This window comes from Aptenodytes patagonicus, chromosome 2, assembly GCF_965638725.1.
Source record: "Aptenodytes patagonicus chromosome 2, bAptPat1.pri.cur, whole genome shotgun sequence".
Lineage (NCBI taxonomy): Eukaryota > Metazoa > Chordata > Aves > Sphenisciformes > Spheniscidae > Aptenodytes > Aptenodytes patagonicus.
In genome coordinates this window covers 24,494,949-24,510,917 of record NC_134950.1, presented here as the reverse complement: position 1 = coordinate 24,510,917, position 15,969 = coordinate 24,494,949, and the positions used below count along the sequence as shown (strand labels likewise).

Genomic DNA, 15,969 nt, shown 5'->3' with positions numbered 1-15,969 from the left:
CAGCAACTCAGGAAATCAAACTCTTAATGATTACACCTTAGCTGTTAGTTCTTTATTATTTTTTGATAATAGTTACTGAACACATCTGCCCGTCTTTTGAATTTTTATAAACCTTTACAGTTTCTTTACTTCTTGAAGAATTACTGTGTCCATCCTCTAGAATCCTCAATTTGTTGACATTTTACTGGTCCGTAACTGTTCTGTCCTGTATACAATTATCTTAAATTGAGCTTGTGAGAGATTTTGGTCATTAGACATTCTGTTTGACAGCAAGCAGGTGACCAGGTGTCATGTGTGTTACAGGGAAGCTCACAACCATGCGTAAGTCCGGGTGAGATCCGGCATTTCTTGTCTCTTGCATAGTAGGTAAAGGACATAGCACTTTAAGGTTTGCATCTGCTCTGGTGAATGAGGCTTTTTAAGGGCAAAGGAATACAAAGTCATAGGAAACCAGGCTTGTTAGTTTCATAGTTGCCAAATAGCTTATTTAAATATAGATGTGTCTTATAGAAATGAGCTCCACAGTTGAAACAGAAGATGAGATCTGAGATGAGCTCTGGCTCCTCTAAGACTTTGTTCTTTCATCCTACATTTTGCTGTCCTAGAAAGCTGTATATGTTCCTTTTCTCTAGTTGCTACGCACCTCTTTACGAAAAGAAGAGCTGTAAAATGCAGGCTTTATTCCAGAGCCTAAGATACATTGCAACTCATGCTTAGCGTATTTGAAGATAAGGCATTTGTACTGGTACTGGATTGAACTTGAACTAGACTTAATAGAAACTTAGGATAGAAAATGCAGTTTGTTTTTTTTGTGATCATATTAACATATATTATGAGAAAAAGTGTTTTAATATACTTTACGTGTTGACATTTTGCATGAGCTATTGAACTCATCCTCAGATACAGCAAAACTACTGTATTTGAAAGGGATGGAAGGCTTACGCGACTAAGATGGAAGCAACCGATTGCGAGTGCATGCTTCCAAAGGGTGTGTTACTGGGGGTGGAAACTGTAAGCTCTTTCCTCTGTCCATCTGTCTGTCTTTTTCAGGATCTTGCTTCAAATACTTTATGGTGAAAGTTTCTCAAGTTCTTATTTATCTGTATCCTGGAAGCATTTGCATCCATGTCATTTTTAGCATTTGTCTACTGACAATGTATAGATATGAGGATTGATAGGACATACTTTTTGAGAGTTAGAAATTCAGATTCTGATAGTTTTTCTGTGTTTTCTTGGAAGACAAAAGTTATTTTAATGCATTAACTTGGGCTTCTACCATTTGTCTCAAATGATACATCGGTATCTGAAATGCAGCTGTTGAATTGTGCAGAAAGGAAAGTCAATCCTTTTCTTCTTTTTGAACCTCTGTTTAAAACAGCAGGAACAATGCCACTAAAGCCACTTTAATCCTGTGTTCTGACCAGTGTCATGTTGCCAAATCGAAAAGAATAGCTTCAATTAGGTATGCTTATAATTGGCAATGCCTGAATAGCCTGAATGTTAGCAATAATAAGATTAATAATAATAAGTTGCCCAAAACTACGCTTTTCACAGCAAGGTTTTAGGGCTATTTGCAATACTGTATATATTTAAAGATGGAAGGTGGTATTCCTTCTCTAAATGTTGGCTATTTAGATAAAAAGGAACAGCGGTCAGACTATGCATGGATTGTGTATCTGTACCCTACGCTGGGAATGTTTCAGGATGGTCCTTGTCCTTTTGATAGGTTGCGGTAGTAAGTCCGTGAATGTTTGCTGGTCGGCCTTAGTACAATGGGTAAAGGGAGTTCTGAAACTTTTCCCAGCTCTGTTGTATTTTCAGAAAAGTTTTTTTTCAGCGGTAGCTGTTTAGTTCTTTTATGAGCATTCAAAATTAAAGCATTATTTCACCTGACTGGATAATAATTTAGAACAGATTATCAATAAAGAATTATTCAGAGGTGCTTCTGACCTAGAGTGCCTTAAACATATTATTCCAAATGTTCTGTGATTTCTTCAGTATTGGTTTTCAGTCTTTGAATCACAGGTTTCTTATTTAACTCTCCATTTGAAGCAGGATTTTAGAAAAATCAAGAAGTTTCTGGATTAAGGCAGACGGGGACCTGTATGAAGGCCATTGTGTGGAGTCTCGAAACAGGAACGATTTGCCAGGTTTAAGTGACTCTCCCTGTGAAATGCTGTTGTTCTTTAGCAAGCTGGGAAATTCTTTGCAAAATGTAAATCTCCATTACTAAATGATGGTCCTACGTCTGTGTTAGTGTTAAGGAAATGGAGAAGCCTTAATTAGTTTACAGGCAGTTTAAGGATTAAAGTGGTTAGTTACAGAGATTTTAATATTGATCTCCAAGGTGAAGACCAGTGTACGACTGGCTGTGTGCTTGGCCCTGACATCTGTCTGTGAAAATACTGAAAGTACGTGAGGAGATTCATTTTTGTGTTATGTGTGTGCATACATGTGGTTTTTGCAGCTTATGTTCTGATGAAGAGAATGGTAAATACTTACATTAATAAATATTTTGTCGTTGTTGCCCAAGAAGAAAGCAGCTTGACCTTCTTTAGAGAGTATTTCAGTCTGTCAATAACTGCTTTCACCCTTCCATGCATTTACTTTTCCTTTGAGTACCATGGTTGAAGAGAAAATGAAAGAAGAGCTATTTTTTAGGACAGCTTTCTTTTAGGTGTGGAACTGTGGCACAAGAAACTCAAGGAAGTCTGTTCAACTCACCATACATTAGAGACAAGACAAGTCTACCATAATCCTATTGTTATTGCCTTGTTAGGTCATGCAAGTGGGTGGGGACGAAACAATAATTTCTCAGAAGAGTGGTATGTAGACTGAAAACTGGTTGACACAGTTACAAGAAAATAAATAATTATGATAATCAGAATAGCAATAGTAATGCCAAGTAAAGTGGAGTTAGAAAAAAATAGACCTCTCCCTTGACACCTCCTTAAAATAAGCTGCCTGAATTACTGTTTTGAAGAAGAAAGAAAATAGTAGGCTGTGAGTGTCTATGTTAGGGCTGCAAAATGTGGACTGCAGACTATGATGACAGATTAAAAATGTGGAATTGTGAACACAGTAAAGATGTTTGGGGAACTTAATCAAAAAGATTCAGTTTTACTACAGAAAAAACTGAGAAAGTATTTATAACCTGGCTTCTACATTTTAGAAAATCTCTCTCTTTTTCTCTGTGTTTCCAATTTAAAAAAAAAAAAAAAAAAAAAAAAGAAGAGAAAACCCCAAACACAAAACCCTGGTGTTTTCTCTTAAGGTGTTGTGTGCGAGGAAGCACAGTGATTGAAAGAAATGTTGACGTTTCTATGCTGCTGCTGTTTTACTGCAACGAAGAACATGAAAGCTCATGCTCCCCCAATACTTTGAACGTGAGAAGTAGGACTGATGCCAGCTAGAGCTGGTCTTTGTGGCTTTTATTATGTGCATACTGCAAGGAGGAAGGAATTAAGTTTGGTTTTAGCTTCAAGTTCCTCAGAAGTGCCATCTCTCTAACCAAGTTCAGTACAGACTTTCAGAAGTTCTCACTGGGGGCACAGCTTAAACAGGGTCTGAACACAAATGAGTATCTCATGAAGGAAATGAGGTTCCTCTTATGCTTCGATTTGTTTACTAGCTTTTCTGTGTTAGTCATGTAAAACTTAAATATATGTTTCTGTGAAAATAATTGGACATTTTTTTTCTTGATTCCAGTAAGACTTAGGCCTAAATGTTATTTCATTTGGTTAATAAGCTCCTTGCTTTTATTCGTGGATTGATCTTTTTACTGAGTTTAAAATCATTTTGACATGTATGTGACAGTCTTTTACTATATCATGTTGCCAAACCATAGTTTATTGGTATTTAATGCTTTAAATATTGAAATTTTTCCTTCTGAGGCCATAACCTAAATATGGGGAGAATTCATGTGGAGCTGCTTCTAAAAGTTTTAGTCATGCCTTATTCATTTCCTATTTCATATTTTGCAGTTCTCTCTTTTATGATCTTTCTAAAGAATTATTTATTGTATTTCAGGGATTTGGCGGCACACAGTCCTGACTCTTGTCCTCAGAATCAGTAACATACCTCTTTTGCTGGTTTCCTGTCTTTTCTATTGATCAGTTTAGATTTTGTCTCTTGGTTTTCCATTAATCATTGCAAATTCACCTTATTACGAACGGATTGGTAGAAGATGTATAGGCCATTGGTAAAAATCACTAATTAGGTAACTTTTTTTAACAGGTCTTAAATTAAATGATTGCTCAGCATTAATAGGCTTGTTAGCAGAAATCCTGGTCTGATCTATAAAGACACAATTGTGACCTGCCTTTAGGTATTTGATTCCCTCCTGCTTGCACATAGAATGTCACTGAATGCAGGGACTTGGGGCAAGCTGTGTAGTTGGGTTATGTACATGGAGAGGACCAAAGCTATGACCAGAAAAGTTGGGGGAAGGATGTGAATGTCTGCTTTAAAGTGTGGGAGAACCTTCCTCAACAGTGTGATACTTCTGTGTGTGTTTCTAGAACAGAATGGCTTGTTAGGCTTGGAGTTAAAATGAAAGTGAGTGAGTGTGCACAAGGTGTAAATTGTCAAGGTGTAGTAGGTTTTAAGTTAGAAAACCTTTCTGCCTATTTTTGGGTTCTGCAGTATGGAAAGAACAGCTTTTTAGGTCTTTGGTGATGTGTTATATTCTGTGTCTGATAGTCTGATTCAACTAAAACAGATTATGTTTCATCACCAAGTATAAACATGGTTACGTACTGGGAAAGAAACACTTGATTTTTACTGCAATTAGTTCTACAATGGGCAAGATGTTTCCAGTATGAAAATCACACAACTAGAAAATTGTCATTTTTATCTGGAAGCAGCCATAGGTTATATTTGGTGGAGACAGGTATATGTATCTCTCTAACTCCATGAAGTCTTTGATTACCAAGTTCCTGATGAAAATAATAACTTAACTAAAGAAAATATGAGGTGTACTGAAAAACAAACATGGTTACTCTGTTCTCCAATTTTGACTACACTGAGCAACAAAGTCAAGTAAATCATAGTGCTGCTTTTGAACGTGTGATTCCAGAAGAGCGAGTACAGCACAAATTCTACTTCGTTGTCTTGTACCTTGGAAATAAGCCTTTCTCATGCTTTATTTGCAGGACGTTGAATTTGGATAATGTTTCTGTTGGCAATGATAGATTTGGTTTCCCTGGTTCCTCTTTGAATTCATGCTCAATGTCTTAATTAAAATCTTGTGGAGTATTTATCTCCATACTAAGTTTGAGTTATTATTTGGAGGACTGGAGCATTTCTTATCTAGGAGTTTTAACATCTTCCTGCTCAATCAATCCCTTCAGAAGACACTACTTCTGAAAAGTTTATAAACATTGAGGGGAGGGAAGGAAGCCCCAGTCTTCACTTGCTTAAACATTTGTTTGCTGAAATAGGTATTTAAGGAATATTTTAGCTATGTGTACAACTATTAAGACTTCGATTTTTATAGTGATATTCTCATGATGAAAGAGATAATAAGGGAGAATATTTGGGAAGAACTAAAGTTACAGGGATGGAAACTACAGATAGTCAGAAGCATACATAGGAAACAAGGCTTCTTTCTTCTCTGTAGAGCAGCTTGCCAATTTGACAAGTTTATGAGGGATGGTTCATAATTTCCAAAAATTTTCAGACACTGAAGAAAATGTGCCGTTTCCCTTTATTAAACCTATTCATTTGTAAATGATTCACCAAAAGTCTCTAAACTTTCTGCGCTTTGAAGAAGAGACTTGTAACTGGGTAAGGGGAATCACCTTAGGTTCAGGTGATTTTTGTCTTCGTGATGAAAGTCTAGTTAGAAATCCTAAGTTCCTTATTCCTTATTGTAGGTTCTGTACAGGATGTTAATATTTAATAAATGGGTTTTCTGAGTATCCCTCAGTCCAGAGCTGTGAAACCTGAGCAGAATTAATTTTTCTTGCAACTCCTCCTTGATTACGGTGGTGTGCTGTGGTTATTGGGTGTTAAAACTGAGAGCAGGATGATGTTGCCATTTGATGTCAAAGCAATGTAGAAAAGGAGGGGCATGATTATGCTATGTTTTCCTAATACTTTTCTATTTTCTTTTCAAATAGTTGAAAACAACTGAGAAAGGTATAGGATGAACACTCTTAAACAGGTGTTCCAGAAAGAAATAGCTTATTACTGCTATCAGTTACTTCTTTGTATGCATTAAAATATAATTTTTAATTACATGATCATGTATTGAGGGTTTGTGGGTTTCTTCAAGGCCAAGCCATTCAGCTTTCCTAGCTTCCCATCATGATCCCTAACTGCTGGCTGGGTGAAAAATAGTGCATTGGCTAGTTTGAGCTATGCTTTTGCTGACTGTCATACGTATGCTGACTGGTCAGGTAACAGGACAAATATACCCACATTTCCATGAAGATTGTAGGAAATAAATGTCTTTAATAATGCTGCCATATCTTGCTGAAATTCAACGAGTCCAGAAGTTATTTGGTGAGGGAATAAGAGTGAACAGAAGCAAATAGGGAGCACGATCACGTGAAACTTGGTTCTTTGTTTTCAAATATGATACTAAAACAAAATTTAAGCTATGCATGTCACTAACATGCAAAATTTTAGTCTTAATGCAGAGAGGTTATCGAGGGTAATGCATCTAAAAGTGGACTCCATGATGGAAAATACTTAGTTTTAAAAGTACTTAATCTTCCATAGTGAAGTGAGAGAAATGTATCGGACATCACACCTTGTATTTTGAGGCATAAAAGAGTTGCTGAAAGATGGAGGCAGCAAGAAGCTACCAGCTTTGAGAAGACTTGAAAGATGGGGGTCAAATTATGAACTCAAATTTGTTTTGCTTTGACTGTAATCTTGGCTAACAATACTAACAGTATTTTATAATCTTTGTTTTGGAATAGGCAGAAGACAGGGAAAACCAGACTTTTTTCTCCTCCCCCGGCCTCTATTTGCACAAGTTTATAGGAAGTATGACGAGGCAGAGCCAAGACTAGGAAATGCCTACAGATACCCTATGAACGAATTCATGCGTTGTGTATGATACCACACCTTAGATCAAAAGGGATTTTCAGCTTTAAGAGGCTTATCGCGGGCAAGACTGGGAATGAGGGTGTATTCACGAGACCTAAAACTGGTAGCTGATCTTTCAGACTGAGAGCCACTGGTAGCTGATCTTTCAGACTGAGAACTGATGGGGTGTTGTAGTGGCAGGCACACAAATGGGTTGCAGTGAGCATTGTTTGAGCCTGAAGCCTTCCTGAATCACAAATTAGGAAAAGGCTGGGCATACCTCGAACACAGAAGACTGGTTGAATTTTGATAAGAAAGTATACGTAGAATGTGGAACCTACTTTCACATGGCAGTCTAGTTTACTAAATGCCATGTGTCCCTTCGTATGCTGCTTCTCTCTTCCTACCTTGGAAAGTACTTTTTATTCAAAAATTATCTTAATGTCTTACCAGAACAAAACTTAAATATATGTCAAGAAGTCTGCTTACCAAATGGTTTTATATGCACTACCAAATACACTTCAATAGTTAGGAACTGGAATAAGCACAGTGAACTAATCACAAGTACCAGGTTTAATCCTAAATCTTCTGCTTCCTATAATTTTTTAGGAATTTTTCCTTACTAGTTAATATATATTAAAGGTTGTTCTTTGGGTTAAGTTCTTGAGAGATTGTGCAAAAAACTAATGAGTTCATTCTGTAGGAGTATGTTAAGTTTCTTTAATGTGTGTAACTATCTTGAAATACATATCAAAATGCTTTTAATTTTTTTTACCTGATACTCCATAATACTTTCCTTGCATAATTATGGATTTTGGAACAAATTCTATGTTACATATGTGAGGAAATGGTTCCATAATTATACTAATGTTTGCATAATTAACAAGCTGCTTGCCAATTTTAACTGACAAATTCCAAGTCACTTTTGCATGAGGGGAAAAAAAACATAAAAAATGGTAACTTCTGTTAGTTTTTCCTTTCATACTTCTTACAGGTGTTGAAACTATTTATTTCTAATTTGCAAGTAAATTTATGTATTTTTTTCTGATAGGCAGCGCTGTACGGAATAGGAGGGCTGGCTTCCTCCACCCATGCTCTGGGGCTGTTTTGGGGGTTGCCCTCGAGCTCTGCCAACATATCTCAGTCCTGACTTGTAGGATCCCCTGCTGCTGCTGCCACGGTTCTAGGCAGCTCTTCAGAAGTGACTGCCAATAGCACCGATTTCTTCTAACTGGTGCGGTAGTTTTCTGGTGTGCACAAATGGGGACTGAGGAAAGACCACCAAAACTTATTTCCACTTGTAACCTAAGGCAAGGTTTGAACTCCAGTTTCTGTTGAAAAATAGCAAGTGTGCCGTTGGCCTTTTATGCCGTTCAGCTGCATGGATTTAATGCTTTACATTGCTACTGAGTAAAATGTTGTTGTCTAAATGAAAGCTGAAAACTCTCAGTAATTTTAAGATCCTGAAATGAAAGGGTCATAATAAAAACATGAAAGAGAATAGTTGAGGTGGCACTTATAAAGTGAAAACAAAAGTGCATGTATGTGTATATATACTTATTTATTATTCCAATTTCTAAGTGGCCTTGTGTGTTTTCCTCACAGTATCTATATATATTTTATGCATAACTGTATTAAAATACGCATATACAGCATTCTCTCACTTCCATTTAAAAACTGTGAATCACAACAAAAATGCTATAAGAACATCTAAGGTAGATAATTAAAGTATAATTAAATTTAAATGCCTTGGTGAAGGAATATAAAAATATTTAAATTCAACAGGCTAGTACATTTGCAGTTTTCTTTTATTAGGTGTGAAATCTAAGAATCCCCTGCCAACTCTTGAGGGCTCAATCCAGAATGTTGAATTGAAGTACTGCGGCACATCATTGGTCAAATGTGCCTCTGGGACCGTGGGATCAATAAAAATTTGTGCCAAAGCCCCAGGTATGTGCAGCTGGACCATGTAAAACTTTATAGCCTGTATAGGAGAATTGGCCTTGCTTTTTACAAGGAGAGTTACTGAAACAAGAATTTACTCATTGTTCCTATGAATCAGAGAGGTTTTTTTGTATTCTGTTTTGGGGGTTTTTATTATTATTGTTAAGTGTGCCAGGATGATCCAGTCTGGCCCCAGTATAGTCAATTTTTACACTGAATAAGAAAATAAAGATTTGTTTTCTTTCTGCTGAGACAAATATTAATCTAAAAGCACTGAAGAAACTGGAATAACTCTGCATTTTCATATTACACAACATATTTGCATTTTGCTTTATTTGTAGCATAATTTTGATGTATTCTGTTTATTGTTTAATGTCTCATTTTCCATTGATGCTACAAGTATGTATTTTGCTTGTGAAGTTTTTGAGGGCTCTGTGATACATAGTTTTTAAGTTTCTTTAATACAATTTTTCTTGAAGAGCATGCAGGAACTTTTCCAATCAATGTCTATGATCTCTTCATATGTAAAGGCAGCTAATGTCAAGAACACTAAAAATGTAGTGTATTGAACTCTAAATTGAGTTCATGGTGATTTTTAAAGATACTATTTTATAAAGTTGGGATGGAAATTACTATTTTAAAGAGAATTGATTACTTTATTTGAAATCCTCCTGGATGTAGACATTTACAAGATAACATTAAGGAAGTTGTTTAATAGTTTATATGAGATTGCTCTTTCTATTTCCTCTTTTAATTCTGTACTTACAATGTTAATAGCTGTTCTCTTTGGACTAGTGAATGTTTATGAACATTCATTTCAACAGTTAGTTGAAAATTTACCTTGTTGCAGTAAGAGCTGTAAGGAGTCTAATCTTTCTCTTAGGTGATGGTGGAAAAGAGAAGCTGATTCCTTTAATTCAAGGCCCTTCTGACACCAGAGACTTACACAGCAGTAAATGGCTCAATGAGAGTAGAAAGCCAGAATCTCTCTTAGCTCCAGATTTGGTAGCCTTTACAATCCAAATTCCACAGTATATGGACTACTGCCATAATTCTGGTAAGTGCAAAACTCTTGTTAAGCTGGTATCACATTACATTTTTCCTATCCAATGTAATTTTCAAAAGAAGGGCTTGATCTAAAATGTGCCAAATGCCAAAGTATCTTTTTCACATACTGCACACATTATAACTTTACTTTAGCTCACTGTGAGACACAAAAACTAAACCCAGCATTTTGATGTATGTCTTCTTCAGTAAGAAATGCTTCATTGACTTTGATTGCCTTTTAAATTATTTATACAGAATCTTTTGTAAACTTTTTTTGGGGCAGGATCCATGTTGAAAATATTAGTTTTATTCTTTCTTTCCTTCATCTGTTGGGTTGAGCTTCTTATACAGAAGTTGATGTACTGAATTCAAAATGGTTCTTATAAATTTGCAGCATAATTTATAATTAAATTAAGAATTTGTTTATCATAAAATTAGTTAATAATAAAACGGTGATTTTTAAAATGCTACAGAGCACACATTTGACGTTATCAAACTTGGTGTTGTGGTGGATCTAAATGAGAAACAAGTTAATATTTTCAGAGAGTTGCTTGGATAAATTTAAGGGTGTTGTTGACTTTATGGGCATAAATACTCTTACCTGACATTGTTATGGTTTCTGTGGGCTTTAAACAAAACATTGGTCTGTTTTAAGCAACACTGACAATTTTGAAATGTACCTAGTTTAAAATAACTATAATATAGTATGTGAAATACACATGGATCTAGGTTTTGCTCTCAGTAAAAATCATGGTTTCATGTTTTTAAAAGTTTATCCTGTTGCCATGCTGAGTGGAATCAAATAGGGGAAAAAAAACCCCAAACCCAAAAAGCATCTATTTTAAGGAAAGCAAAAGAATTAGCTGACCCCAATATTATGAAACACAAAAGTAAACTGAAAAGTGTGTGCTTTTTTCTCTAATTTTTTCATGTGTAATGGTTGTTGAATGTCATTAATCTGAAAAGTAACAGTGAATTTATTACCATCTTTGTAATTTTTATGTGCATATGTAAGCAACATTTGATTCTTAGGCAAAGTAAATATTTGTAAGCACTGTGCACTCCAGCAGTTTTTAGGTTATTTTTTCAGTAACTGTACTTGTATGTTTCTTGGAGATCATCATGTTGGAAATGTTTACGGCAGTGTTTTTATAACAATTATCTTAAGTTCCTGCCCCTAAAACATTGCCAAAAAGCAATTAATAATTCAACAGTCTGAATTATTCAGATCTGTTTTTTAAAAAAAGTGAAAATCTGTTGCATCTGTTGTCTCACTTAAGTATCTCTTAAATGTTCATAATAATATTTATTACTATTATTGATTATTGCATTTTCTGCCTTTTTTGAGGATCTTTTCAGTTTAATTATCTGATTTTTTTTTTGTCTTGGAATCTTAATTGCATTTTAAAGGAGCTGTGCATACTTACCTATACTATAGAATTACTGCTTTTGTTACAGGTCACAGTGGTCACATACATTTCAGCTCATTAGTATTATGGATAGTCCAGTTAGATAGTAGAGAGTACTTGATAGGTTGTGACAGGAGATGCCTACGAGAATTAAGGCACCGACAAATGAAGTGCCAGCCAGACTCTCATGCAGGGACTTCGAGAGGCAGAAGATCGGTTTGTAATAGACAAGTGTCTGTGGTACCTGTTTTGTAGATGAATGGAGATACATTTAAAATGCTAAGATTTTAGAACTGAAAATTTACTGGACACTTCACCTGCCCCCCCAGTGCCTCAGGAAAATTGTACTGATTCTGTGTACTCAGTGGTAGTCGCTAACCTGCATGCTCAGACTCTAGCTCTGCTTCTCTAGATCTGTAAGGTGGCACCTGTGACTGATGACAAATGAGAGGGAAAAGCTGACTGATGTGTTAAAGCTTTGGTCCCAGTAAACATGAAGAGTAGTGTATTGCAAATAATTTGGCTTTATTGTTGATTTTTTTTTTTTTAAATAAAACTAGGAAACATTAATGTTTAAATTATCTCAGGTTCTATACAAAGAATGAGGGAGTTAATTAAAGCCTTTGCTTTCAAATACTTGCTGAAGGAACTGAGGCAGTTTAATACAGGAGATATGGCTATCCTTTTCATTACGTCTGTGAAAACCACATGGAGAGAAAACATGAAGTGATTTGAGAGCATAAATATGCTTTTACTGTCCATTGCAGTCACTTCTGGGAATTAAGAAAGCTATACTGGATAATTTGACAGCAAATTCAACTTATGCCTCAGGGGAATAAAAGGGTTGTTTAAAGCTGTACTACTGGACATGATTGTGCAGTACTGAAGTTGTGCTATTTGAGCAATTTATCCTGATAATGTTAGATATGATGTTCTGGAATAGGAATTTGGACTACAGTGAAGAGTGAAGAGAGTAGTGCAACCTGCTTGTAGAAAGAATGAAAAAAGCTATCCAGGAGAGATGAAAAAAATCATCTAGAATTGTTCAGATTGCTGGAGATGAGGCCAGGGTTGGCCAAGTCTGCTAACTCTACAAAGTACATATACAAATAGCTGTATAGCTGATGCTCTCAAAATACACACATGATTTCTCAAAAGAGCTAAGGGGGACAGCAGTTCCAGCTTGGCTGGGATTGGATAAGTTGTCACCCAGCACTTGGATAAACTCAGTTTACTTCTCCCCGAATACAAGGGTTCAGAAAACTTTGCAAACTCAGTGTCAGTGGAGCTGCTGGTCACACCGTGCAGCGGGGCAGGGGGGTGCATTGGAGCTGTACAAAGCTAAAGAGCTGCAAGTTAGCCACCTCTGTTAAGAACAGAACGATACAATATCTTTTTGTGTGTAAAACCAAGAGAAGCAATTGCAGGGGAATTTCTGGGTACTCTGGAAGAATCTTGGAATACAATACAATGCCTATGGAAGTGACTTTTAAAAATTTTTTGCTTATATAAAAATTAATGAAGGAAGAGTTACTAATTAATTCATTATGCATCTGTGAAGTTGAATGGAAAACAACTTGGTCTAAAATCAAAGCAGTTGTTTGGATATCAAATGCCAAGGAGGAGGTTGTGCAAATGGCATGAGGTTCTTGAATAAATTAGGGCGTATTTACCTGGAGAACAGGTAGGGGACCTTTCCTCCTCCTCTCCCTGTCGAGTCAGCAACTGTCAACTGTCTTGTACCACTTGAATCATATGATCCAGGGTGACCAGGATGGTTGTGCAGCTTCCTTTTACTGCTTGTCTGTAGGTGGCCCTGCAAAGATTGGGGGTGTATTTACAATTTGAGTGATAAAGCATTTTACACTCGTATTTTATTTCTTGCTATTTCACTTGTTGCTGCTGAGGCGAAGGGAAAAAGAAATACAGTTCTAGTAGTACCATACTGCATGGAGTATAACCAGCAAAAAACCCCCTCTAAAATGTAATTCCAGAAAGGGCAGCATTAAAGCGTGTGATGTATAGCATATACAGGCAAAGTAAGTATTACGTGTAACAAGTGCATATACTGATGATCACTTAGCAAGAATGTTTTACTGTTTGGTGCACAAAGTGTCATTAGCACAGCGGAAAACTGATCCACCTATGGCGGAGGAAGTATTTAGGGCCAAAGAATATAAATGTGATTTTGTTTAGTCCTTAAATACAAGTCTGCATCCTGGTGCTTTTAATTTTGGATACTTTTGTTGTATGAAAAACTGCCCCATGTATCTCTGCGCATAGTTGTAAAAATCAGTGGATATGCTCCCCAGTCTTTATCTAAACTGCCGCATATAAAATAAATACAAGACAGGAGATTGTTCCATTACCCCAGGGCTTGGGAAGGTCTTCTTACTGCTTCTCTGAAATAACCCTGGCTTTATTAACCCTCAGAGCAAGCTGCAGACCTTGTTTGTTTCACCTGGCCTTTGAGAGAAATAGGGAGATTTCAAAATGAATGCTGGTGTTAGTATTTAATTATGAGCAGCTGTTGAATAGATGAGGTGAGCTGATTAAGCTCTATTTGGTTTGCCATATTGAATAATTGGGAGTGCGTGCACAGCCGGTGTATGGAGAGCTTTATTACATATAAATCAAGAGGAACTAAAATAAAAAATACAATTAATAAAGTTTTCTTTGAGATCAGCTTAAATAGTCAGTAATGCAGCAGTGAAATAAGGGAATAAACAAAAGTACCTGTATTAATATCCTGCTCATGTGTGGTAAATTGATACAACCAGTGGAGCAAAGTAAGAGTGAGAAGGCTTCTCCAGTTTGTGAAAGTTGCATGAAGGCTGAAGAGCAAATATTCAACCTTGTGAAAGTTGGTATTTCTCATTTAAGTGATATTTTTCTTAAACTTTTAAAGATTTTTGGATTTTTTTTTTTCCTCCACTGTCAATATTTTGTAAGTTTAGATAAGATCACTCCATTCTCTTCCCCCCCAAAGGAAAAAATAATTTGTGAAGTGAAAATATTTTTAAGACTGAAGAAATCTTATCTTCAAACATGAAAAAAGTGACATAAATGTTGTACCAGCAGGAACATTATTTTCTTTCCTATCATAAACCAGCTGATTTTTATCTGTTAGAACTTATTTGAAAAGAGGTGAGAGATTTTACGTATGTTTGGTTTTATGCATACACACTTATATATGCCCCAACTCCCCCTTTCTTGCAGTTTAAAAAGCCTGTCATTGACATATTTTTTTTATTTAATTTTGACTGCTTAGACTGGGGATACTGCAAAGTCTGGGTTTTAAAGCTGGAACAATGATATTTTTAAGTTCTCAGTTCTAATTTAAGTGAGTGCTTATGCTAGTAAATAAAAAAAAAACTTGTAAAAGAGAATTCATAAACTAATTTGAAGTATTTTGGAAAGATTTGACACAATGAATGAGTAAAAACGCTTAATATATTGGAATAATTAAAGACAATTCACATTTGTGGTTTGGGCATAAATGTGTAAAAATTATACCCATCTATCTTATTACATTTCCTTTTCTCTCCCTGAGGATTTCACTATGTACTTTATCTGTAATTGTTGCCAGTTTTCTATCAAGTTCCCACTGGGCTTCTGGTGCAAAAAATCTTATCCTCTCGATGACAGAGCTTGCCTGAATGATTTCATGCTCTTAGCATTTTTGTTCACGGGAATTAGGGGCAGAATGTAACTGCAGCTGAACATAGCATCTATTTTTGTAATTTTGAAGTTTAGACTCTGTTATTGGAACTAAATGAAGAGATGCAGGTGTTCTCCAGTTCAAGTCCTTTGGGATTTTTTGATAGTAGATGCTTGAAAAGAAAATGCATGTGTTTCCAGAGTCAAACAGCAGCTGTGGACAAGGATTTATGTTTTTCTCAGAACTTTGGGATTTCAAAATGTTACATTTAATCACATGCACAGAAAGGAGAGCAAATGTTAAAGATGTTACATATAAAACTAGGGGACTGATCTTTTTACCATACCAACTAGTTGTGGGAATAGAGGAACAAAGTGATCTTTAATCTTAATATGAACAGTTTCAAAAGGATTATGATAGTTGCCAGGACTCTGGTCTTTTGAGAACTGTGCTCTTGCAGCGCACAACATTTATATCCTCTTAATTGCTTTTAAAATTTGGCTTATTTTCATATTTTGCATTGGAAAAATACAGATGCTAATAGTATAAGTTACTGAAAACACAGTATTCGTGTAGTCTTATGTTGGAGTAGGGTGCACTTAAATTCAGATAAGTATGCGTTTTTAGAAGAATTTTTCTAGTAATGTCCTGTAGTTTCCAAAATTGGATTAAAAATAGCAGTTCAACTGCCTGAACTGCGAGGCTAAATTTAGAAGTTTTCCGAGTTGCAGAACTTGTGGGCAGAAGTATTTTGTGGTAATGCAATTTCTCCCTCCCTTTCTCTCTCTCTTAGGATTTTTAAATTAGTTGATTGTAGTAAACAAAATGTCTGACATCTTTTTTTATCAGAAGTTCAAGTGGGGGCAGCAG

At 35.9% G+C, this 15,969-nt stretch overlaps 1 protein-coding gene across 5 annotated transcripts in view; it reads left to right on the top strand.

Annotated features, from left to right (window-relative positions):
* VPS13B (vacuolar protein sorting 13 homolog B) overlaps positions 1-15,969 on the top strand; it is a 497,028-nt gene that overhangs the window by 152,748 nt on the left and 328,311 nt on the right. For all 5 annotated transcript variants that reach the window (XM_076329345.1, XM_076329347.1, XM_076329346.1 and 2 more), the window contains exons 18-19: positions 8,854-8,988; positions 9,866-10,039. In XM_076329345.1, the coding sequence (XP_076185460.1) occupies positions 8,854-8,988; positions 9,866-10,039 (309 nt within the window). The remainder of the gene's footprint in view (positions 1-8,853; positions 8,989-9,865; positions 10,040-15,969) is intronic.